This window comes from Rhinoderma darwinii, chromosome 2 (genome assembly GCF_050947455.1).
Source record: "Rhinoderma darwinii isolate aRhiDar2 chromosome 2, aRhiDar2.hap1, whole genome shotgun sequence".
NCBI classification, from domain to species: domain Eukaryota; kingdom Metazoa; phylum Chordata; class Amphibia; order Anura; family Rhinodermatidae; genus Rhinoderma; species Rhinoderma darwinii.
In genome coordinates, this window is record NC_134688.1 from 101,563,080 (window position 1) to 101,584,051 (window position 20,972).

General features: G+C 44.3%; 1 protein-coding gene and 1 long non-coding RNA gene across 2 annotated transcripts in view; one reads left to right on the forward strand and one right to left on the reverse strand.

Moving 5' to 3' along the window:
* Positions 1–18,546, reverse strand: part of PIP4K2C (phosphatidylinositol-5-phosphate 4-kinase type 2 gamma) — a 50,643-nt gene extending 32,097 nt beyond the window's left edge. Inside the window, exons 1-2 of the mRNA XM_075851977.1 lie at positions 18,163–18,546; positions 6,342–6,439 (exon numbers count right to left, since the gene is read on the reverse strand). Of these exons, the coding sequence (XP_075708092.1) occupies positions 6,342–6,439; positions 18,163–18,507 (443 nt within the window). The 5' untranslated portion in view covers positions 18,508–18,546. The remainder of the gene's footprint in view (positions 1–6,341; positions 6,440–18,162) is intronic.
* An 84-nt stretch (positions 18,547–18,630) lies between these two features.
* Positions 18,631–20,972, forward strand: LOC142742352 (uncharacterized). The gene is made up of 3 exons (XR_012881360.1): positions 18,631–18,687; positions 19,606–19,665; positions 20,860–20,972. It is a non-coding gene; the product is annotated as an uncharacterized LOC142742352 (long non-coding RNA).

Here is a 20,972-nt window from a genome sequence, read left to right on the forward strand (position 1 = left end):
TAATTAAACCTCGTGCCTTACATTAATAAGTGAAACGTTTTTTGTTTTTTTTTACAGCGTACGCATCATAAATGACGCAAATTGTTGTGCAGCTTATTAAGGCCGCGCCAATACCGAATATGTGTGTTTTATGTATTGAGACTTATTTTAATGTTTATTGAAAAATAAGGTGTATGTATTTTTTTTAATTTAATATTACATCCCGATTCTCATTTTCATCCTGTACGCTACAGTCCGCTTTGATCGCAGCATTCAGGGGAATAGCGGCAGAGATGAGGTTTCTCTGATCTCCGCCGTTATAGAGCGAGGCTGCGTCTGTGGCTGTGAAACACAGCCATTGCCCCGCTCCTGACATAAGGGCGCGCGCGGTCAGCATGAGGAGATGCGGCCGGCACACCACTAATGAGCGCAGGCACTGTAGACAGAACATGGGGGTGTTTTGTAGTGCGCCCGCCATATTCTGTCTTCAGTGCCGCGCATCATCCTGACGGTGCGCACTTGTCAGGACTCAGGAGCGCGGCAATGGCTGTATTACACAGCTGCAGCCCCGCTCTCATACATTCATGTATTACAATACTGAGCAGTGCGGCCGCACAGCTTACTATCCAAATACATGAAACAACGGTATCGAACCGTTTGGGGGGGGGGGGGCACAGTATCGAAGTTTCGATGCATCGTGCATCCCTAGTATAGAATGCCACCTAGTATTTTGGAGGTAGCTGCTGCAGTCACTGTATAAATACACCAGTAAGGTTCTTTTATCTTATAATTGGGTATGTTTATCTTTAAAAATAAATGCAAAATTCCTTATGTATGTCACAAGGTTAGACCGTGCCCCTTTTCTACCTAATTTTTTAAATGTAACAATTTTATGTAGCTTATTTATTGTTCAATAGAAAGTTATAAACACTGTAGTAACGTAAAATATGTTATTACAGCATATAGACATTTTGCTGCAGGATATGAAAGGGCCTTTGAAAACAAAGCGCAATTTAGTGCAGTTTTCTAAGTATTCATTGCCCCACATATTTCTGAGGCGTGTACTGCTACTGACCAACAGAAATTTTGAAGCTGGTATGGCAGATTTTGATTGGTCAGATTAAGATTATTCACATTTGCCTTGTGATTTAGAACAGAAACCACGATGCAGCGTCAGATCCGTTGTACAACGATACCACCGGCGCCCAACGAACCTATTGACTTAGAATAAGTTCCATCATGTTGTCCGTCGTTCTGACTGGAAGAATAGTGCTGCATGTAGTGATAATATGTCTGTCAAATCTGACGGAATTTGTGTTGGAGTCTCCGAACAGATCCTCTGACTTGGATGTAAACATTGCCTTAATGGTGTTCAGTACTATAGATTATTGTAAAATCACTTGGATTACAACGTCTATGGACACCATATGGAATCCCAGAGTATGATACTGCTAAATAGATTACTTGGATCAAAGAGGATAAGCAAATGATTACTCATATGTGGTGTCCACCATCATAAAATACATGTTTCTAGGATTTGGTTTTTCACATTTCATATTAACACAGGTTAATATTTTAGCATACTGTATGTAGCCATGTAAGATGCAAATAATACATGTAGGGCGCAGTAATAGTTATACTGCATATACTGAATATTAAAGTAGTTGTAGTAGTTAAAGGGTAACTAAACTTTGAAAAAACTCCTGACATGTCGGTTATGATCGGTGGGGGTCCAAGCACGGAGAAAAACAGTGGTAGAAGCAGTCGGGTGAGCACTGTGCCGCTTAGTTTCTGATTGGCTTTGCTCAGAAAGCCGAGCAAGCAGTATATGGGCTCCAAAGAAAATCTATGGGTCCGTACACCCCTCACTTGGCTTTCCGAGGAAACGAAGTGGCACATCGCTCATCCAAAAACTTTAGCTGCTTCATTTTAGAGATAGGTGGGGAACTCAGTGCTTTGACCTCCACCGATTAAAACTTCTGACATGTCAAGTTTTATCAAAGTTAGTTACCCTTTAATAACAAGAGTTTGCGGACATCGAACAACCACTTTAAATGGAATAGAACTGGGGATAACAGAATAATGGAAAACTGTCATGTAAATCTCAAAACATGCTGGCACATCCACTTGTTAGCATATGAGTGTCTGGAAAGTCAGATAATAAACCCTGTATCTGGATTCCAAACATTTTTGTAAGAGACAACTTGGCAGTTAACAAAACAATGTGTACGGTATTAAATATACTTTCCACTGCGCTCTAAAAATGAACAAAAAACGGTTTATGCTTTTTAAATATTAAATAATGGTTTATCTGAAAACTGTCCACTTTTGTTTACTAAAACTTCATTACATTATTTAAACAATACAGTTGTCTGGTATTGATTTTACCCAATTACAAAAAAATTAAAAAAACAAGAAAAACAGAAAAGCAATTTTCAGGAGAAACACATACATTAACCCCTTCACGACTGCCATACGGCTGTATACGTTCTAACTGCCGATGCCCTGTGCAGTTAGCACGTGTATAAACGTTGACAGCCTAGAACGGGTTTAAGGAGTGCAGTGGTGCTTCAGTGTGAGCAGCACTGCACTTATGTCGGCCGGGGCTATGAGAGCCCCGGAATACACCCCCCACTCTAGATAGTGCCAGCCACAACCCTCTGTAGGCAGCGCAAAACCCTCTGTAGATAACGCCACCTAAGCTCCCTCCAGCATCGGAACCCCCGGCCAGCACTCTGGCCGAGGATTCCCCTCCTAGAGAGAGCCCCCGCCATCTCTCAGTCCCCCCACCCCCCCCCACAGACCGCAACATCCCACTGTAGACAGCACCACCTGAACTGACTGGTCAGTGCGATCTGACACCGGGGATTCCGCTTCTAGAGAGAGCCCTACGTCACTGTTCATTTGGACGGTATCGTTAGTGGCTCTCTCTAGGAGCGGAATCCCCAGCCGACGCTCTGGCCGGGGATTCTGCTACTGGAGAAGCCCCTGGTGTCACTATCCATATATGAACAATCACGTCAGCGGCTCTCCCTAGGAGCAGAATCCCCAGTGTCAGATTGCTCTGTGTCGGGGATTCACTACTCGAGAAGCCCCTGGTGTCACTATCCATATATTGACAGACGTCAGGGGCTACTCCTGGAGCAGAATCCTTAACTTTTAGAGTTAACCCCTGACGTCACTGTCCATATATGGACAGAGACATCAGGGGCTTCCTGTAGGAGTGGAATCTTCGGCCAGAGGGATTCCGCTCCTACAGGGAGCTACAGTGGCACTATCTGCAGCGGGGATAAAGCTAAATACAGGGGGGATGTTGCTATTTATAGGGGGGAGTGGCGCTATTTACAGGGGGGTGGCACTATCTACATGGGTACTGTGGCATTATATTGGCACTATCTACCGTGGTATTGCGTCACTATCTACATGGGCACTGTGGTGTTTTCAGGGGGTTGGGACAAAAAACCCTAACAAATAAAATTCATCCATTTTCACGTCCATGAAAAAACGGATGGCAAATGTTGGTTAAAAACGGCCAGGAAATGGATTCAAATTTTGAGACGCATTGATGCAAAACGGACAGTTGATTCGTTGTTCACTGCCATTTTTTTCATGGTCATGAGTATATAGCCCTCTTTATATATATATATATATATATATATATATAAACACAAGTGTTTTTTTTTTATTTTTTGTGATTTGTCTGCTCATAAATATTAAAAACACTGAATTAAACTACTCTAACAAATGAAAGCCTCATAAGTCCTGTAGAAAACAAATTTAACCTCGACACAGGGGCATCAATGACCCTTGGTCATGAAAGGGTTAATCTACTATGAGTAAAGGCAATCAAAAACCCTTAGGATAAGGCCACACAGAGCAGCCCTGAAACGGCCAACACTCACACCGCCACCATGTTTCGCACGGCTGTTAAATACAGTTAATGGCTGCGTGTTAAAGGGACGTTTTACCCGCATTATCTGCAAAATCGTGCGGCCATTAATTAATACACCCTTTATGGCTGCATGATTTTGCAGGTAAAGTGCAGTTTTACCGGATATGGTATAACATAGTAATTGACAGCTGCGCCGAACATGGTGCCGGCGCGGTTGTTAGCTGTGTGGCGACTGTGTCAGGGCAGCTCTGTGTGGCCTTACCGTTATTCACCCAACAGCTGATTGCAAACATGACACCTAAAGTGGTTTACAGAGTGCGGGGGCTCCAGGTCTGCCATGTTCGGAAGTCTTTTATAAACTTCAAGAAATAATACATTGCAAAACAGAAGTCTTGAAATTATTATAGAAGCAATCAAAAAGGTTCACCTGTTGAATTTCCCTACAAAAAAAAAATAAAAGTTCAAATAAGTGTTAACCAGTTCAGGACCGGGCTATTTTGCGCCTTCAGGACCAGACACCGTTTAGCCATTTTTAGCACGTGTTAGTTAAATGGCTATAACGTTTTTATTTGTTGGACTAACGACGTGATTTTTGCGACGTTTTTTCCGTAGACAATGCAGGTTTCATTTTTTATCGTTTTTATACACACCTTTTTTGCGATTTTAGAATTTTTATTCATAAAGTTTGAAAATAATAGTAAAAAAATAAGCTTTTTTACGTTTCAGCTATTTTTTGGGGGTAATAACATAGTTTTAACCTAAAATAGACCTTTTGTTTGTGATCGTCATTGTCTACCGTAAATTTTAATATATTACATGTCTATATTAGAGTAATTGGGTCAGCGCTAGCGTTACAACAATGATTGGCGGGGGGGAACATGTTTTTTTGGGGTGGGTATTTTATGTGTATTTATTATTAAATTTTTTTTTGCACTTTACTTTATTATTTTTTTTTTACTATGGTCTGTCCCCCAAAGGTCAAAAAAGACCTTTGGGGAACTTTATATATATTTTTTCTTTCTTTTACACCATCTTTTCCACTGTAACTGGAGCTGCACAGCAGCCCAAGTTACAGGGGAAATCAGCCCTCTCATAGTGACGATTGTCACTAATAGGGCTGTGCTGGGTCTTGTAAGACCCAGCAGCAGTCTGCCACTAACGGCACCCGGCGATCATGTGACCTGTCACATGATCACCGGGAGGAATAGAGACAGCGCCGCTGCTGCTGTCTCTATTCCTATACACAGCGTTCATTGAACGCTGTGTAAAAACACATCGGAGAAGACAGAAGCAGTGAAAGCTGCTTCTATCCTCTCCTCAGGGTCCCCGGCAGTCACTGACAGCCGGAGACCCGACATTCAGCTGCCCGATCGCGCGGGCAGCAAGTTAAAACCCGAGCCGTAAAAAGTCTATGGCTCGGGTTTTAAGGACCCTGACCGCAGGCAGTAAATATACAGCCAGCGGTCGGGAACCAGTTAAAGAAAATCTCCAATTTTTTTTTTCCCTTTACAAAAGACAAATGACATAAAAAGAAATAAATGCCGGAATTGCTGTTTTTGTTTATCCCACCTCTCAAAAAAAGTGGGGAAAAAAAAAGTGGGCAAAAAGTACCCCATAATGGTAGCAATGAAAAATTACAACTGGCGTAACAGTATCAATTGAAACAACCCATAAAAAACAAGCCCTCACAGAAAGGAACTTGGCGACAAAACTAATTTTTTTTTAAAGAAGAGATTTAGTGAGCAAGAGTAGTAAAAAAAAATTATTATGTTATTTATACCAAATGGTGAATGCCGTTAAAACAAATACAGAAAGACAAAAAGGAGGAAATGCGGTTTCTATTTCCCTCCACCTAAACAAACGAAACATTACACAATAAATTATACGTACCAGAAAATAGTGCCATTAAAAAAGACAACTGGTCCCACAAAAGAGAAGCCCTCATATGGTTACGTCGACCAAAAAATAAAAAAACTTTATGGCTCTTGAATACAGAGATAGAAAGGGCCAAAATAGGCTGGTCTTTAAAGGGTAAGGCTGGGTTCACACGACCATGTTACGTCCGTAATGTACGGAACGTATTTCGGCCGGAAGACCCGGACCGAACACACTGCAGGGGGCCGGGCTCCTAGCATCATAGTGATGTACGACGCTAGGAGTCCCTGCCTCTGCGTGGAACTAATGTCCCGTACTGTAATCATGTTTTCAGTACGGGACAGTTGTACGATGCTAGGAGTCCCTGCCTCGCTGCAGGACATCACTATGATGCTAGGAGCCCGGCTCCCTGCAGTGTGCTCGGTCCGGGTCTTCCGGCCGAAATACGTTCCGTACTTTACGGATGTAACATGGTCGTGTGAACCCAGCCTAAAAGACAAAAATATGACAAAAGTGCTGGCCCATCTCATCCCCTACATGAAAGATGAAAAGCAAATATATTTCTAACCACGTGACAACTGGGGCATCAACCAACCTGTTAAAGAGGTGATTAGTGACCTTAATTTTTGAGTTAGCCTTAAAATCATCAGGTAAAAGCATCACCGGAACAGGAACTTGATTGAGTTCATTGACCTGAAAAACAGACAAACACGTATCAGCAGCAATGAAAATAAAGGGTAAAGGGAATAAGTCTTACGTCTTTAGACTTTAGTTGAATTTATTAGACGTAAGATTGTGGAAGATGAATAATGTGTTTGTTCTGTTTTTTTAAATGTCTTTTTTTTATTCCCTGGGAGCGGTCATATTGGAGATACACACTCAAAGGCCGACTGCGCGTGCGCCGTAACTTAAAAGTACACCCGGAAGAGCTCCGCCCAGCTTACTTCTGTGGCTGCAGCGGTTACGAGTTACGTGCATGTAAACAAGAACCGGGACTGCTGCCAGAGTGACGGCGCTGGATCGCCGAGGGCAAGGATAGGTAAGTATTGCTTTTTTGTTTTATTTCATTTGCAGACCCTAAGGGAAAAAACGTTTCACTTCCCGGATAAACGCTTTAACGAGCCAATTATTTGCAGGCTGGCTTATGTACACTGCTCTTTAAGGGAAGTTCACACAAAGATTCATGGCGCTGATTTAGATGCGGAAACTGCATCTGAATCAGCGCCAAAAATCGCATTCCATTGATTTCAATGGGAGGAAGAGGCTCTTTTCCGGACAGCTTTTGGGCACTCGCGGGAAAAAAACAAACAAAAAACAGCATGTTCTTTCTTGCCACAGTTTCTTCTTCTAACCCGCCATTGAAATCAATGAAAAAAAAACAACCTTCGGCTCTATTTTCTGAGCGCTTTACGCCCGTGGTCCTTGCACTAGATTTAATAGCCACAGGCAAAAATTGCAGCAGAAAGAAAAAAGCGCATGCAGTTCAAACTCTGCCTCAAAATTCCTGGAGGAATTTTTAGGCACTTTTTTCTGGCGGCAAAAAACTGTGTGAACAGGGCCTTAAACAGCGAACAACCTTTCAAATGTTTAGACTGAATAGATTATTTGCATTATTGCAACAAAAAAAGTGCAGACACCAAGTTCAACAAAGTAATTTACCAATCAGCTGGCATGGGTTCCATGTAACCAGACAAAAATAAGAGTAGGGACAACCACAATATCTCATTGAATTATACATACCACTTTAAGGAATCCTTCACACTCCCTAATGAATAATCTATGCAAGTGCCAAGCTAGCCATGCAGAGCCTGAGTTTAGCTGGTTGCCTAGCAGCAGCCTGGCCGCCAGGGGTGACCATGCTTTTGTCACCTACTAGGTTAGGCACCTGCACATGGCTGTATTCCCGGTTCGTGATTACGGCTACGGTCGTCCACGGACAGTCACCCGCATAGTATTGGAGCACGGTCAGTAAAATAAAAAAAATAGGACAGGTCTTTTTTGCGGAGCCTTTTCTAAGGCCCGGACACCTTTCCGTAAATATACGGGAAGGTGTCCACTGGCAATAGAAATTAATTGGTTCGTACTTACTGTCTGTAAGTGTGGATCAAAATTAAGGCTGTGTGCACGGGGCCTAAGGCTATGTTCACACGCAGTCAAAAACGTCTCAAAATACGGAGCCGTTTTCAAGAGAAAACAGCTCCTGATTTTTAGACTTTTGTGCCACTCGCGATTTTCGCCGCGTTTTTCACGGCCGTTTTTGGAGCTTTTCTCAATAGTCTATGGAAAACGGCTCCAAAAACGTCCCAAGAAGTGACCTGCACTTCTTATTCGCGGCAGATTTTTTACGCGTAAAAAAAAAACGCAGCGTCGGAACAGAACGCCGTTTTCCCATTGAAATCAATGGGCAGATGTTTGGAGGCGTTCTGCTTCCGATTTTTTGGCCGTTTACGGCCGTGCGAACATTCCCTCACTGTGTTTCCATATTGTATAGTTTATTTGCCATCAGCACAAGAAATTCTAAGGCCGGATTCACACGAGCTTGTGCAGCGTTTTGCGTGCACAAAAGGTGCATAAAAGTTCCGTGTGTCAGCAGCATATGATGCGTAGCTGCGTGATTTTCGCGCAGCCGCCATCATTATGACACTCTGTTTTTATGTTTGTAAACAGAAAAGCACGTGGTGGTTTTGTTTACATTCATAGTTTTGACTACCCTAGCGCGCATCACGCACGGCACACGGAAGTGCGTCCGTGTGCGGTTTTCACACTATAGGACATGTCGTGAGCTTTTCGCAGCGGACATACGTTGCGTGAAAATCACGGACAGTCTGAACGGGCCCATTGACTAACATAAGTCCATGCGACGCGCGTGAAAATCGCGCGCGTCGCACGGACGTATTATACGTTCGTCTGAATAAGCCCTAAGGCCGTGTTCGCACAGCTAAACAATCAGCTCACCAATCATACGGTAATTGATATGTTTTTTTTTCAAGACAATCAACATACTAACACATTAACAATACTGAAGTGTTTAGACAGTGAATAGACATTCCACGAGATGTCTATTCACAATCCTGGCACTTCGTTACTGTTTCGATGGTAGTTACAGCAGAGCAAGCGTAATCTCGTTGTAACCTGTCATTTACAGCGTAATCTCGCGGGATTACGCTTGCTCTGCTGTAACTACCACAGAAACAGTAACGAAGTGCAGAGATTGTGAATAGACATCCCGTGGAATGTCTATTCACTGTCTAAACACTTCAGTATCGTTAATGTGTTCGTATAAGACAGCACATACTGATCTAAAAGGATCCCTATGCGCTGAGTAAATGAATGGAGAGAAGTGTATGACGCTGATTGGTCAGCGTCATACACTCCTCTGTACAACGCCCACTTGGTCAATAGTAAAACACGCCCAGTTGTCCATTGAGAAACTCATTCGCATAAAACTAAAAACGCTAATAAAGTGGTGAAAATAGATTGTTTTTCTAAATAAAAAAGCACTGCTGTCACCTACATTATAGCGCGGATCTCCTTATGCAGGAGATAGGGCACTTATAATGTGGTGACAGAGCCTCTTTAAGCGAAGGATTGTTTCAAATGAAAATGTGACATGGTAAGGTCCTAATGTGCTTAGAGGTGAAAATGTACCACCCATTTGACAAATCAAAGTCTCTCTTAGTGACTCTCCCCCACATAAAGTAAAAAATCTGTTTAATATCACAGCTTAAAAAATTATTATTCCAGTTTTCACACGGATAACTATTATGCTTCCTATTCTCTGTAGCTCACTTGTCAGCTTTGCCGTTTAGACTTGGAGAAAACAAGTAGAGTCATCTCATCATTATTAGAGGGTGAGCGAGGTAATGACAATTTTATTGTACTGCTAGAGGTCTAGATAAGGTAGGATTGCAACACTATACACTATAGTCACAGCAACACCATACACACTGATAAGACTGTATGCATCTCCTCGGTCACTCCCTGGTCTCTGGAAGAGGGGCTGTCACTTCCTGGAGAAGACTAACGATGATATTCTGCTGTAAATTAAAGAGTTATTAGGGTATGTTCACACAGAGTTTTGAAGAGCTTTTGGACGCGGAAACCGCGCCGCTAAACTCGTCAAAAAAACGTCCGAAAATGCCTCCCATTTATTTCAAGCCCTTTCTTCGGCGTTTACGCCTCTGACCTCCCATTGACATTAATGTGAGGCAGAGAAAGCGTATTTAGCTAAGTTTTATGCCCGCGGCATGGCCGCTCAATAGCCGCGGACTAAAATCAGCGTGCAGGCAGAGGAAAATCTGCCTCAAACTTCAAGATGGAATTTTGAGGCAGAATTTCCGCCTGCAAAAAAACGCTGCTTTTTTCTAAAGAATGTCATGTTTTTATAATCCTGCAAAACCCTTTTAAGTCGTTTGAGTATTTATATATTATACATGCGGTGCGCGGCCAAGTATATTCAAGCTCGGCCCCGGTTGGTGTGTAGTGTCCTTTTTCTGCCAGACAAAACTTTGTGCTAAAAAGTTCCACCTTTGTCTCATCTGTCCAGTCAACATTTTCCCAAAAGCATTGTAAAACAACCAGGTGGTCTCGGGCAAACTTGAGACGGGCCTCAACGTGTTTTTACAACAGTGGCTTCCTTCGTGGTATCCTTTCATTAACACCATACTCGTTCAGAGTTTTTCTATGGGTGCGCTCACACGTAGAGTACTTGCATTGTATTTCCGCAGCGTAAAAGTACACCACCTTTATTAACTGTTTAGATACTTTTTGCACTTTGCTCGACAAGGCAGTTTGGTCTAGCTGAAAGGGGGTGCTTAAATGCCCCACAGTGCGCAAAACCACTAACCTAAACTAAGCCAACAAAGGGGTGTTTTAAAGGGAAGGTGTCATGATTTTTATTTTATTTTTATCATATTGCTTTTAATATAATATTTTCAAAAATTTTATTTTATTGTGTTCTCTTGTTTTACATTTTAATGTATTCTTACTTTTACTTCTCTATGGGGGCTGGCATTTTTTTTTTCATCTCTGTATGTGTCGATTAACATGCGCCGCTCCCACACAGACCAAAACGAAGCTCGTTCGTAGAGCGAAATCCAGCGCCATTTTCATGTGGACCGAAAGCCGCTGCCGGACAGTAAGATGACTACTTCCGACCGCGGCTTCCGGCCATATGTTCAACGAAGTGAAGGCGCAAGGAAGAGGAGCGTAGACCAGCGGAGGCGGCAGGAGCAGGTAATTTATGTTTGTGTATGATGTGTGTATTACTTTCGTGTATGTCCGTGTGATACGGTCTGCTGAGCCCTGTATCTAATGCTTCTAGCACTGTGCAGTTGCTCAGAAAATGGCGGCACACAGTGTAAGAGATTTAAAGAAATTGAAACCCTTCCTTCTCCTGGCACTAGCCAGAAGAAGGGGGTGGGGAATCGTGTGAGGACACTAGAGGAGAGTGTGTCCACCACAAATTTGCAGTATAAATCAATGAGGTTGCTTTACCAGTGACCATTCTGCAATTTTGGGAACTGGTCCCTCTAGTGGCCAGCACATGGAAATGTTATAAATTAGAATATAATTTAATATTTCCTGACTTGTGAAAAAATTAAAACAATGTGTAATCACTTAAATACTAATTGTTTAACTAAAAAAAAAAAATTCTAGCGACACATTCCCTTTAAGGTAGAGAAAACTGTATAACATATCTAGCAAGTTGCGACAAATTTATCATACAGAATCTGCCACTGATAAATTTGGCGCATCTTCTGATTGCCTGGTCTAAGTACTTTATATGGGAGCACGGCCCGCAAATGCGGTGGCTGTCTGTGGCCAGCCGTGCCCATAATCACAGACATTGATTACAGGCACGGTCGTGAGCAGGGGGCCTAAGACAGTATTAGTAAATCTGCCCCAGTTTCTCCAAGGGTATGTGCACACACAAAATCAAAAAAGTCTGAAAATACAGAGCTGTTTTCGCTGCGTTTTTTTACGGACGTTTTTGGAGCTGTCTTTCTATAGTCAATGAAAAACTGCTCCAAAAACAACTGAAGTAGTGACATGCACTTATTTTTCGTTGCCTTTTTGAAAAATGGCCGCGTAAAAAAAAGCCCCGTTGGAACAGAACGCCATATTTCCAATTGAAATCAAGGGCAGATGTTTGTAGGCGTTCTACTTCCGATTTTTAAGCCGTTTTTTGGAACGTTTACGAAATACGCCTGAAAACACTCCGTGTGAACATACCCTAAGGGTATGTGCACACACACTAATTACGTCCGTAATTGACGGACGTATTTCGGCCGCAAGTACCGGACCGAACACAGTGCAGGGAGCCGGGCTCCTAGCATCATAGTTATATACGGTGCTAGGAGTCCCTGCCTCTCTGCAGGACAACTGTCCCGTACTGTAATCATGTTTTCAGTATGGGACAGTAGTTCCACGGAGAGGCAGGGTCTCCTAGCGTCGTACATAAGTATGATGCTAGGAGCCCGGCTCCCTGCACTGTGTTCGGTCCACTACTTGCGGCCGAAATACGTCCGTCAATTACGGACGTAATTAGTGTGTGTGCACATACCCTAACTGTGGATTGATGTACACCCAGGTCTTTAGCAATTATTTGTAGTATTTTCCAGCTTCATGCCTCTCTCTAACACGTGTTCTGAGGTCTTCACAAATGTATTTGCCTTTGCGGAAATGTTCACACTAACTAATATTTCTTAAGAAAAGATTTATCAGTAACCAGTTTTTTGTTCCCTTATTTAATGGGTAAAGAAACCACACTTCCAATCTCATCTCTTTAATTGAAATACCTTTTGCCAATTAACTCTTAGAGAAGTCATTAATAGAGGTTCACTTTTTCACCCTGCACTGCAGAGGTTTACTCAGTGGGGAAAAACTTATTATTCATTCGACACCAGTCTCCTCACATAGAAAAGTCGCAAATGCCTCAAATGTCTTAATCTGCGACAATTTTTGGGCATTTTAATAAGTGGGCGGGGCTTAGTAGAAAGAGGCCTACGGTGGGCCAATAACTTTACTATCATTTACGCAAGAAATTTGAGTAAATTATAGCGCAAATCTACTATACCTCATAGCTGGAGAAAATTTTAATTTCTGGAGCACGGATTATCAGATGCGCCAAAATTGATTAACATGCATGCACCTCTTAAAGGGTAACTAAATGTTCAAACTTTTGACATGTCATAGTGACACGTCACAAGTTTTAATCGGTGGGGGTCCGAGCACTGAGACCGCCACCAATCGCTAAAACAAAGCAGTAGAAGCGATCGTGTGAGCGCTAAGCCGCCTCGCTTCTGATCGGCTTTTCTCGGAAAGCCGATGTAGCGGTGTACGGACTCAATAGAAAGTCTATGGACGCATACTCTGCTACATCGGCTTACCGAAAAGAGCCGAATAGAAACGAAGCAGCTCAGTGCTCACACAAGCGCTTCTTCCTCTTCGTTTTAAGGATTGGTGGGGGCATCAGTGCTCGGACCCTCACCGATCAAAACTTGACATGTCACTATAACATGTCAGAAGTTTGTTGAATGTTTAGTTACCCTTTAACGAATTAGGTGCATCTTACTCCAACGCTCTTTAGATTAAGACTGGCGAATGAAACACCAGTCCTAATAAATTCCCTCCAATGTGCTCACTAAAAGATATGAACAGTACAACAGTTTGTGTTATTAGTTTAGGTTGTTGTGGTTTATGATTGTGACTTCGATAACAATCAGACCTAATTTTATTAGTAATCAATGCAAAAATTCAGGTCATTCCAAAGGGTCACTTACTTTTTCTTGCAACGGTTTGCACTGTAAACGTCAAACGATTAACATCTACAGGTACCGATAACTATTTTTATGTATGCACAATCCTGATAATTATGATATCATTTTGTGCGTTTAGTTTTCTCTAAGACTCAAACATTTACATTTAACAAGAAGGCACGGATTTGTGGAGCTTTGTAAGGCCTCATTGACCAATACTGCTTGGTGTGACATCACTATGTAGCCCTAGCCTAAGGGGTATACTAAATGCTTTGGGGGTGACAATTTATACTGTAATAACACAAATATCTAATACATAAACGCACAACAATAACAGAATCTATATCAGTAAGTGACCAGATCTGCATCACTGACTCCGAGCTATGTATCCCTCTGCCCCCACCAATAATGTCCCTGCTGTTTTGCAAATCAGGAAAACAAAGTGATTATTTCTGGTGGATGAACGTTTACTGTGAAATGGCAAAATATATAACCTACTTAAAGGGCAACCGCCAAAGCCTAGTGCACAACGGACTACATAAAAGACCAGAGAAATGCTTCACATGCCAGCTGAAGACAACGTGGGGATTTCTATGTAATACATTCTAGTTAATACCTAGAACGGTCACAATATTAACAAGGCCACATGACAATGAGAAAATACACAACGTTTTGCGCAGTGCCCGGCTCCTGAGCTTGCAGGAAAGAAGAATCCTCTTAACTGTCATCCAATTACAATCCAGAAGATATGATTGTGTATTAACAGTATATACTACAACCAGGTAAACAGCCCAACAGCACGACCAGGTACACAACCCACAAGCACCACGGTACCACCAGGAACACAGCGGTACAATGTATGCACACACACTCTATGATGCCACCAATACACCTGTGGGAGCACCGCAGTATACCCGATGCATGCTCTATAGTGCCACCCGGTATATGACGTGAATGCAATAGGAAACAAGCTGCATCCCATGTATTACAATACTATAAAAGTAACTGTGCACCACACAACACTAAAAAGCACTGCACCACACTTTCCTATAATAAATGGTGTATCAGGCCATTAAGCACCGAAATATTAACCCTATAGAAACACATTGGAACATTACAGAACATTTGTTTGGTATACCAACATATAAGACAGTAGTAAGCCCCAAACGTAATGTCAACATAGCCTAACCCCAGGTAGGCTATACTATGGCTAGGTTCACCATATCCTAACAGGGCACGCTATACTATGACCATATACAACAGGGTACACTTTATTAGGACGAGATTCACCATATGACCAAGATGACAATATAACGGGGTACACTATAGTATGACCAAGATGACCATATAATGGGGTCCACTAAAGTATGACAAAGGTCACCATATATTAGGGTCCACTATAGTATGACTAGCTTCTGCATATAACAGGGTACACTATACTATGACAAAGCTCACTATATAACCGGATACACTACAGTAGTTTTTGCATATAACTGGGTGACCTAAGGTACGACAGGGTACACCATACACCGGGGTACCCTACGGCAACACGGGGTACACCATTCGACTGGGTACCCTACGGCGCGACGGGGCACACCATACGACTGGGTACCCTACGGCGCGACGGGGCACACCATACGACTGGGTACCCTACGGCGCGACGGGGCACACCATACGACTGGGCACCCTACGGCGCGACGGGGGCACACCATACGAAGGGGGCACCCTACGGCCCGAAGGGGGCACCCTACGGCCCGAAGGGGGCACCCTACGGCCCGAAGGGGGCACCCTACGGCCCGAAGGGGGCACCCTACGGCCCGAAGGGGGCACCCTACGGCCCGAAGGGGGCACCCTACGGCCCGAAGGGGGCACCCTACGGCCCGAAGGGGGCACCCTACGGCACGACGTGGGTACATCATATAACGGGGTACACTACAGCACGCCGGGGTACATCATATAACGGGGTACTCTCCAGCACGTCGGGGTACATCATATAACGAGGTACTCTACAGCACGCCGGGGTACATCATATAACGAGGTACTCTACAGCACGACGGGGTACATCATATAACGGGGTACTCTCCAGCACGACGGGGTACATCATATAACGGGGTACTCTCCAGCACGACAGGGTACATCATATAACGGGGTACTCTCCAGCACGACAGGGTACATCTTAGAACGGGGTACTCTATAGCACGACAGGGTACATCATATAACGGGGTACTCTATAGCACGACAGGGTACATCATATAACGGGGTACTCTATAGCACGACGGGGTACAACATATAACGGGGTACACTACAGCACGACGGGGTACATCATATAACGGGGCACATCATATAACGGGGTACACTATAGCACGACAGGGTACATCATACCGGGGTACACTATAGCACGACAGGGTACATCATATAACGGGGTACTCCAGCACGACAGGGTACATCATATAACGGGGTACTCTCCAGCACGCCAGGGTACATCATATAACGGGGTACTCTCCAGCACGTCGGGGTACATCATATAACGAGGTACTCTACAGCACGCCGGGGTACATCATATAACGAGGTACTCTACAGCACGACGGGGTACATCATATAACAGGGTACTCTCCAGCACGACGGGGTACATCATAGAACGGGGTACTCTCCAGCACGACGGGGTACATCATAGAACGGGGTACTCTCCAGCACGACGGGGTACATCATAGAACGGGGTACTCTCCAGCACGACGGGGTACATCATAGAACGGGGTACTCTCCAGCACGACGGGGTACATCATAGAACGGGGTACTCTCCAGCACGACAGGGTACATCTTAGAACGGGGTACTCTCCAGCACGACAGGGTACATCATATAACGGGGTACATCATAGAACGGGGTACTCTCCAGCACGACAGGGTACATCATAGAACGGGGTACTCTCCAGCACGACAGGGTACATCATATAACGGGGTACTCTCCAGCACGACAGGGTACATCATAGAACGGGGTACTCTCCAGCACGACAGGGTACATCATAGAACGGGGTACTCTCCAGCACGACAGGGTACATCATATAACGGGGTACTCTCCAGCACGACAGGGTACATCATATAACGGGGTACTCTATAGCACGACAGGGTACATCATATAACGGGGTACTCTATAGCATGACGGGGTACAACATATAACGGGGTACACTACAGCACGACGGGGTACATCATATAACGGGGCACATCATATAACGGGGTACACTATAGCACGACAGGGTACATCATACCGGGGTACACTATAGCACGACAGGGTACACCATATAACGGGGTACTCCAGCACGACAGGGTACATCATATAACGGGGTACTCTCCAGCACGCCAGGGTACATCATATAACGGGGCACTCTCCAGCACGCCAGGGTACATCATATAACGGGGTACATCATATAACGGGGTACTCCAGCACGCCAAGGTACATCATATAACGGGGCACTCCAGCACGCCAGGGTACATCATACCGGGGTACACTATAGCACGACAGGGTACATCATATAACGGGGTACTCCAGCACGCCAGGGGACATCATAACGGGGTACTCTCCAACACGCCAGGGTACATCATATAACGGGGTACTCCAGCACGCCAGGGTACATCATATAACTGGATACTCTCCAGCACGCCAGGGTACATCATATAACTGGGTACTCTCCAGCACGCCAGGGTACATCATATAACGGGGTACTCTCCAGCACGCCAGGGTACATCATATAACGGGGTACTCTACAGCACGACAGGGTACATCATATAACTGAGTACTCTACAGCACGACAGGGTACATCATATAACGGGGTACTCTACAGCACAACAGGGTACATCATATAACGGGGTACTCTACAGCACAACAGGGTACATCATATAACGGGGTACTCTACAGCACGACAGGGTACATCATATAACGGGGTACTCTCCAGCACGACAGGGTACATCATATAACGGGGTACTCCAGCACGACAGGGGACATCATATAACGGGGTACTCCAGCACGACAGGGTACATCATATAACGGGGTACTCCAGCACGACAGGGTACATCATATAACGGGGTACTCTATAGCACGACAGGGTACATCATATAACAGGGTACTCTATAGCACGACAGGGTACATCATATAACTGGGTACTCTATAGCATGACGGGGCACATCATAACGGGGTAGTCTTTAGTATGACGGGGTACTCTATAGTATAACGGGGTACACTATAGCACAACAGGGCACATCATAACGGGGTAGTCTTTAGTATGACGGGGTACTCTATAGTATGACGGGGTACATCATATAACGGGGTACTCTATAGTATAACAGGGTACATCATATACCGGGGTACTCTATAAAATAACGGGGTACATCAGCCTTCACCACACCTGTGCATATACTATACTAGTATGGTGTATTATTACTGGATGGCTTGCTACAACTGCTATACACCGTTTTCAGCAGGCGGTAACACCTGGAACTTGTAGTACTACAACTACTGGGAAGCAACAGGTTACATGACGTGTATGTGAATGAAGGTGAACTGCAGGAGACTGCCATAGTGAGATATATGTTCCGCCTTTACGTTACTACTCTACAGGTACTTTTGCCGCCACACTAGGGGGGGGGGTGCAGTCTGGGCCTCACCGAGTGATTGACTCCCCACATGAAGACACTGACGAGTGGGTCGCTGGCCCGGAACACCTTCACTTTCTGCTGCACGAAGTGTTTCTTCTTAGTTTTAGTCTTGGCTGTAGTGGTGGGCAGAATGTTTACAGCTGCTGAGGAAGTAGCGGGCACCGCGCTGGAAGACATGTCAGCACCACGGGGCTGCCAGCGGCCACGACCCCCGAGCCTCCTCCTCTTTTTCTTCTGTCCCAAACGGGTGCTCCCCCGCCCGGCCGGGCTACAGGCACTCTCCGCCCCTTCTAACTCACCTGGGCGCCGGGCGCGCATGCGCAATAGATTCCCACCTCCACCCAACCGGCTCATGGGACACGTGACCGTAAACTAGGCGCGCCCACGTCACCATGGAGATTTTATCCTGGAAACTGTAATGTCATACAGCAGGAACCATTTTAGTTATGGGCAGATACATTTTCACCTGGGTTATATCAGTCACCGTATATATATATCCATGCCTCGGTGTGTGTACAGTCCTGCATATGGACGGTACTGACGTTTGACTAAAAAAATTGGTCCTGAAATAACCCGCTATGGGTATGCTCACACATGGTGGTGGTATTACAGCTAATTACTGTTTAAATTACTGCTTTTCCCAGGATTTTTAGGCCGGGTTCACGGATTATATAAATATTACGCTGTTGAACCAATCTACTAACCTGCACCAACACTCGCAATTAAGGCCCTGTTCACACACAGTTTTTTTTGCAGGCAGAAAAAGTCTGCCTCAGAATTCCTTCAGGAGTTTTGAGGCAGATTTTGAGCTACCTGCACATATCTTTTTGCCCGCAGCCATTGAAGTTAATGCAAGGATAGCGGGCAAAAAAACGCTCAAACGATAACTTCAAAGGGAGGTCAGAGGTGGAAACCGCGGTAAGAAAGGACATGTCGCTTTTTTTTTCCGGCGAGTGACCAATAGGTGATAAAACGCCTCTGCCTTGCATTGAAATCAATGGGGGGAGGCGCGATTTCGACCTTGTTTGGCGCAGTTAAATAAATAATACATAATCCTGCTAAGGGTCCATTCACAAGTTGCGGTGCAGTTAGAACCGCATCTAAAATCCACCATCTAAAAACGGCATGCGGTTTTACTGCAATATGGTGCTTTTTCCGACACGGTTGTGCATAGAAAAATGCATCAAATTGTGGTAAAAATCATGCCGTTTTCGGATGCGGTTCTAACTGCAACTTATTTTTCACTGATTGGTCACCATAAATAGGGTTAAAACGTAACCTTTGATGTGTTATTGTAAAATACTGATACAATTGGGATAGAAATGTATAAATATATATGTGAAAGTCTTGCGCCTCCGCACATTGCATTGACATTGTCGTCTTATTGGGTGTATTGGGCAGCCCAGATGTGTATCATTTATTCATTCTTTACATTTTTGTTATTATTTGCAGTGGAGACCGGTAACCCCACCAGCAAATTCGGAGTTATTCCCCTCCTATGGCTCCGGTCAGGTATCTGCTGCCATCTCTCACAGCTGCTTGAGGACAACTGATGGCGCTGTCTTTATTTGTTGAAGGAGAATACAAGGCTATTCCACTAAGGCCTCGTTTACACGAGCGTGTGCGTTTTGCGCACGCAAAAAACGTGGCGTTTTGCGTGCGCAAAAGGCACTTAACAGCTCTGTGTGTCGTCTAAACGCTGTTAGCCCTACTCGTTTCTTCACTTTGATTCCTCTGCAGTGAATGGTCAGGAGCTGCTGTAGTCATCCCTCTCACAATCCAGCGGGATTTGTGTACAATGCACTAAACATAAAAGCATGCGTGGCATGGGTATAGATGCCAGCCGCCGTTAGTGGCAAATAACTCCGTCCTATAAAGGCACAGAGCCCTCCCACTGATGTGTTCTAACCATGTAAATGGACCCTAAGGCTGAATGAACGCGATGCATATTACGTGCGGTTTTTCAGCACGTATTTGCGTGCGCCAAATCCGCAGCGTAATACAGTACCAGCAAAGTAAATGAGATTTCAAGAAATCTTGTGTACACGCTGCGTTTTTTTCTTCTATTTTACACATCAAAAAAATGTACACATCAAAATGTAAAAACTGCACCGAAAATTTAGGTGCGGTTTTTACCTGTGTATTTTCCGCAGTAAAATACGCAACATGTGCATGTAGCCTAAGGCTGGATTTACACCTCCAGTTTTCGTGGCAGTTTTTTTTGTGCCAAAGCCAGAAGTGGATCTAAATAGAAGGAAAAGCATAAAGGGAAGATTGATCCGTCTCCTGCCTTTTATATCCACTGCTTGGATTGGCTTAAAAAAAAATAAAAAAAATAAAAATACATCAAATGGTTTATTTGTAAAGATCGCCAGACACATTAGACGAAAGTGGATGGATGTGGAGGATTTCGGCCAACGATCGCCGGTTATAAATTTAACCGTGCGGGTGTTACAACCGACCAATGGCTGACAGTAATCTAGTAGTAAAAAACAGGTTGGATGTGTGGGAAATGTTAATTCCAGTATCGGAAGTTGAATGTGTATGGGTCACTTGGACGAGCGCGGACAATGTTTCTCTAAATGCCAACCCACATAGGAGGGGTGTGGACGGGTTTGATATAGAACATTCGTTTCTACGTGCATTACCCTATTTTTTCCCCCATACATCGGCCAGTAATATTCTTGTCTCATCGGACATATATAGGCACCTTGTACAACTAACGGCTAATGTCATCTGTAATTGGTATGGAGAGATCGGCTCAACAAATATACATCGACCGAATGATCGTCCACGTCCACGTCCACGGCTGTGTAATG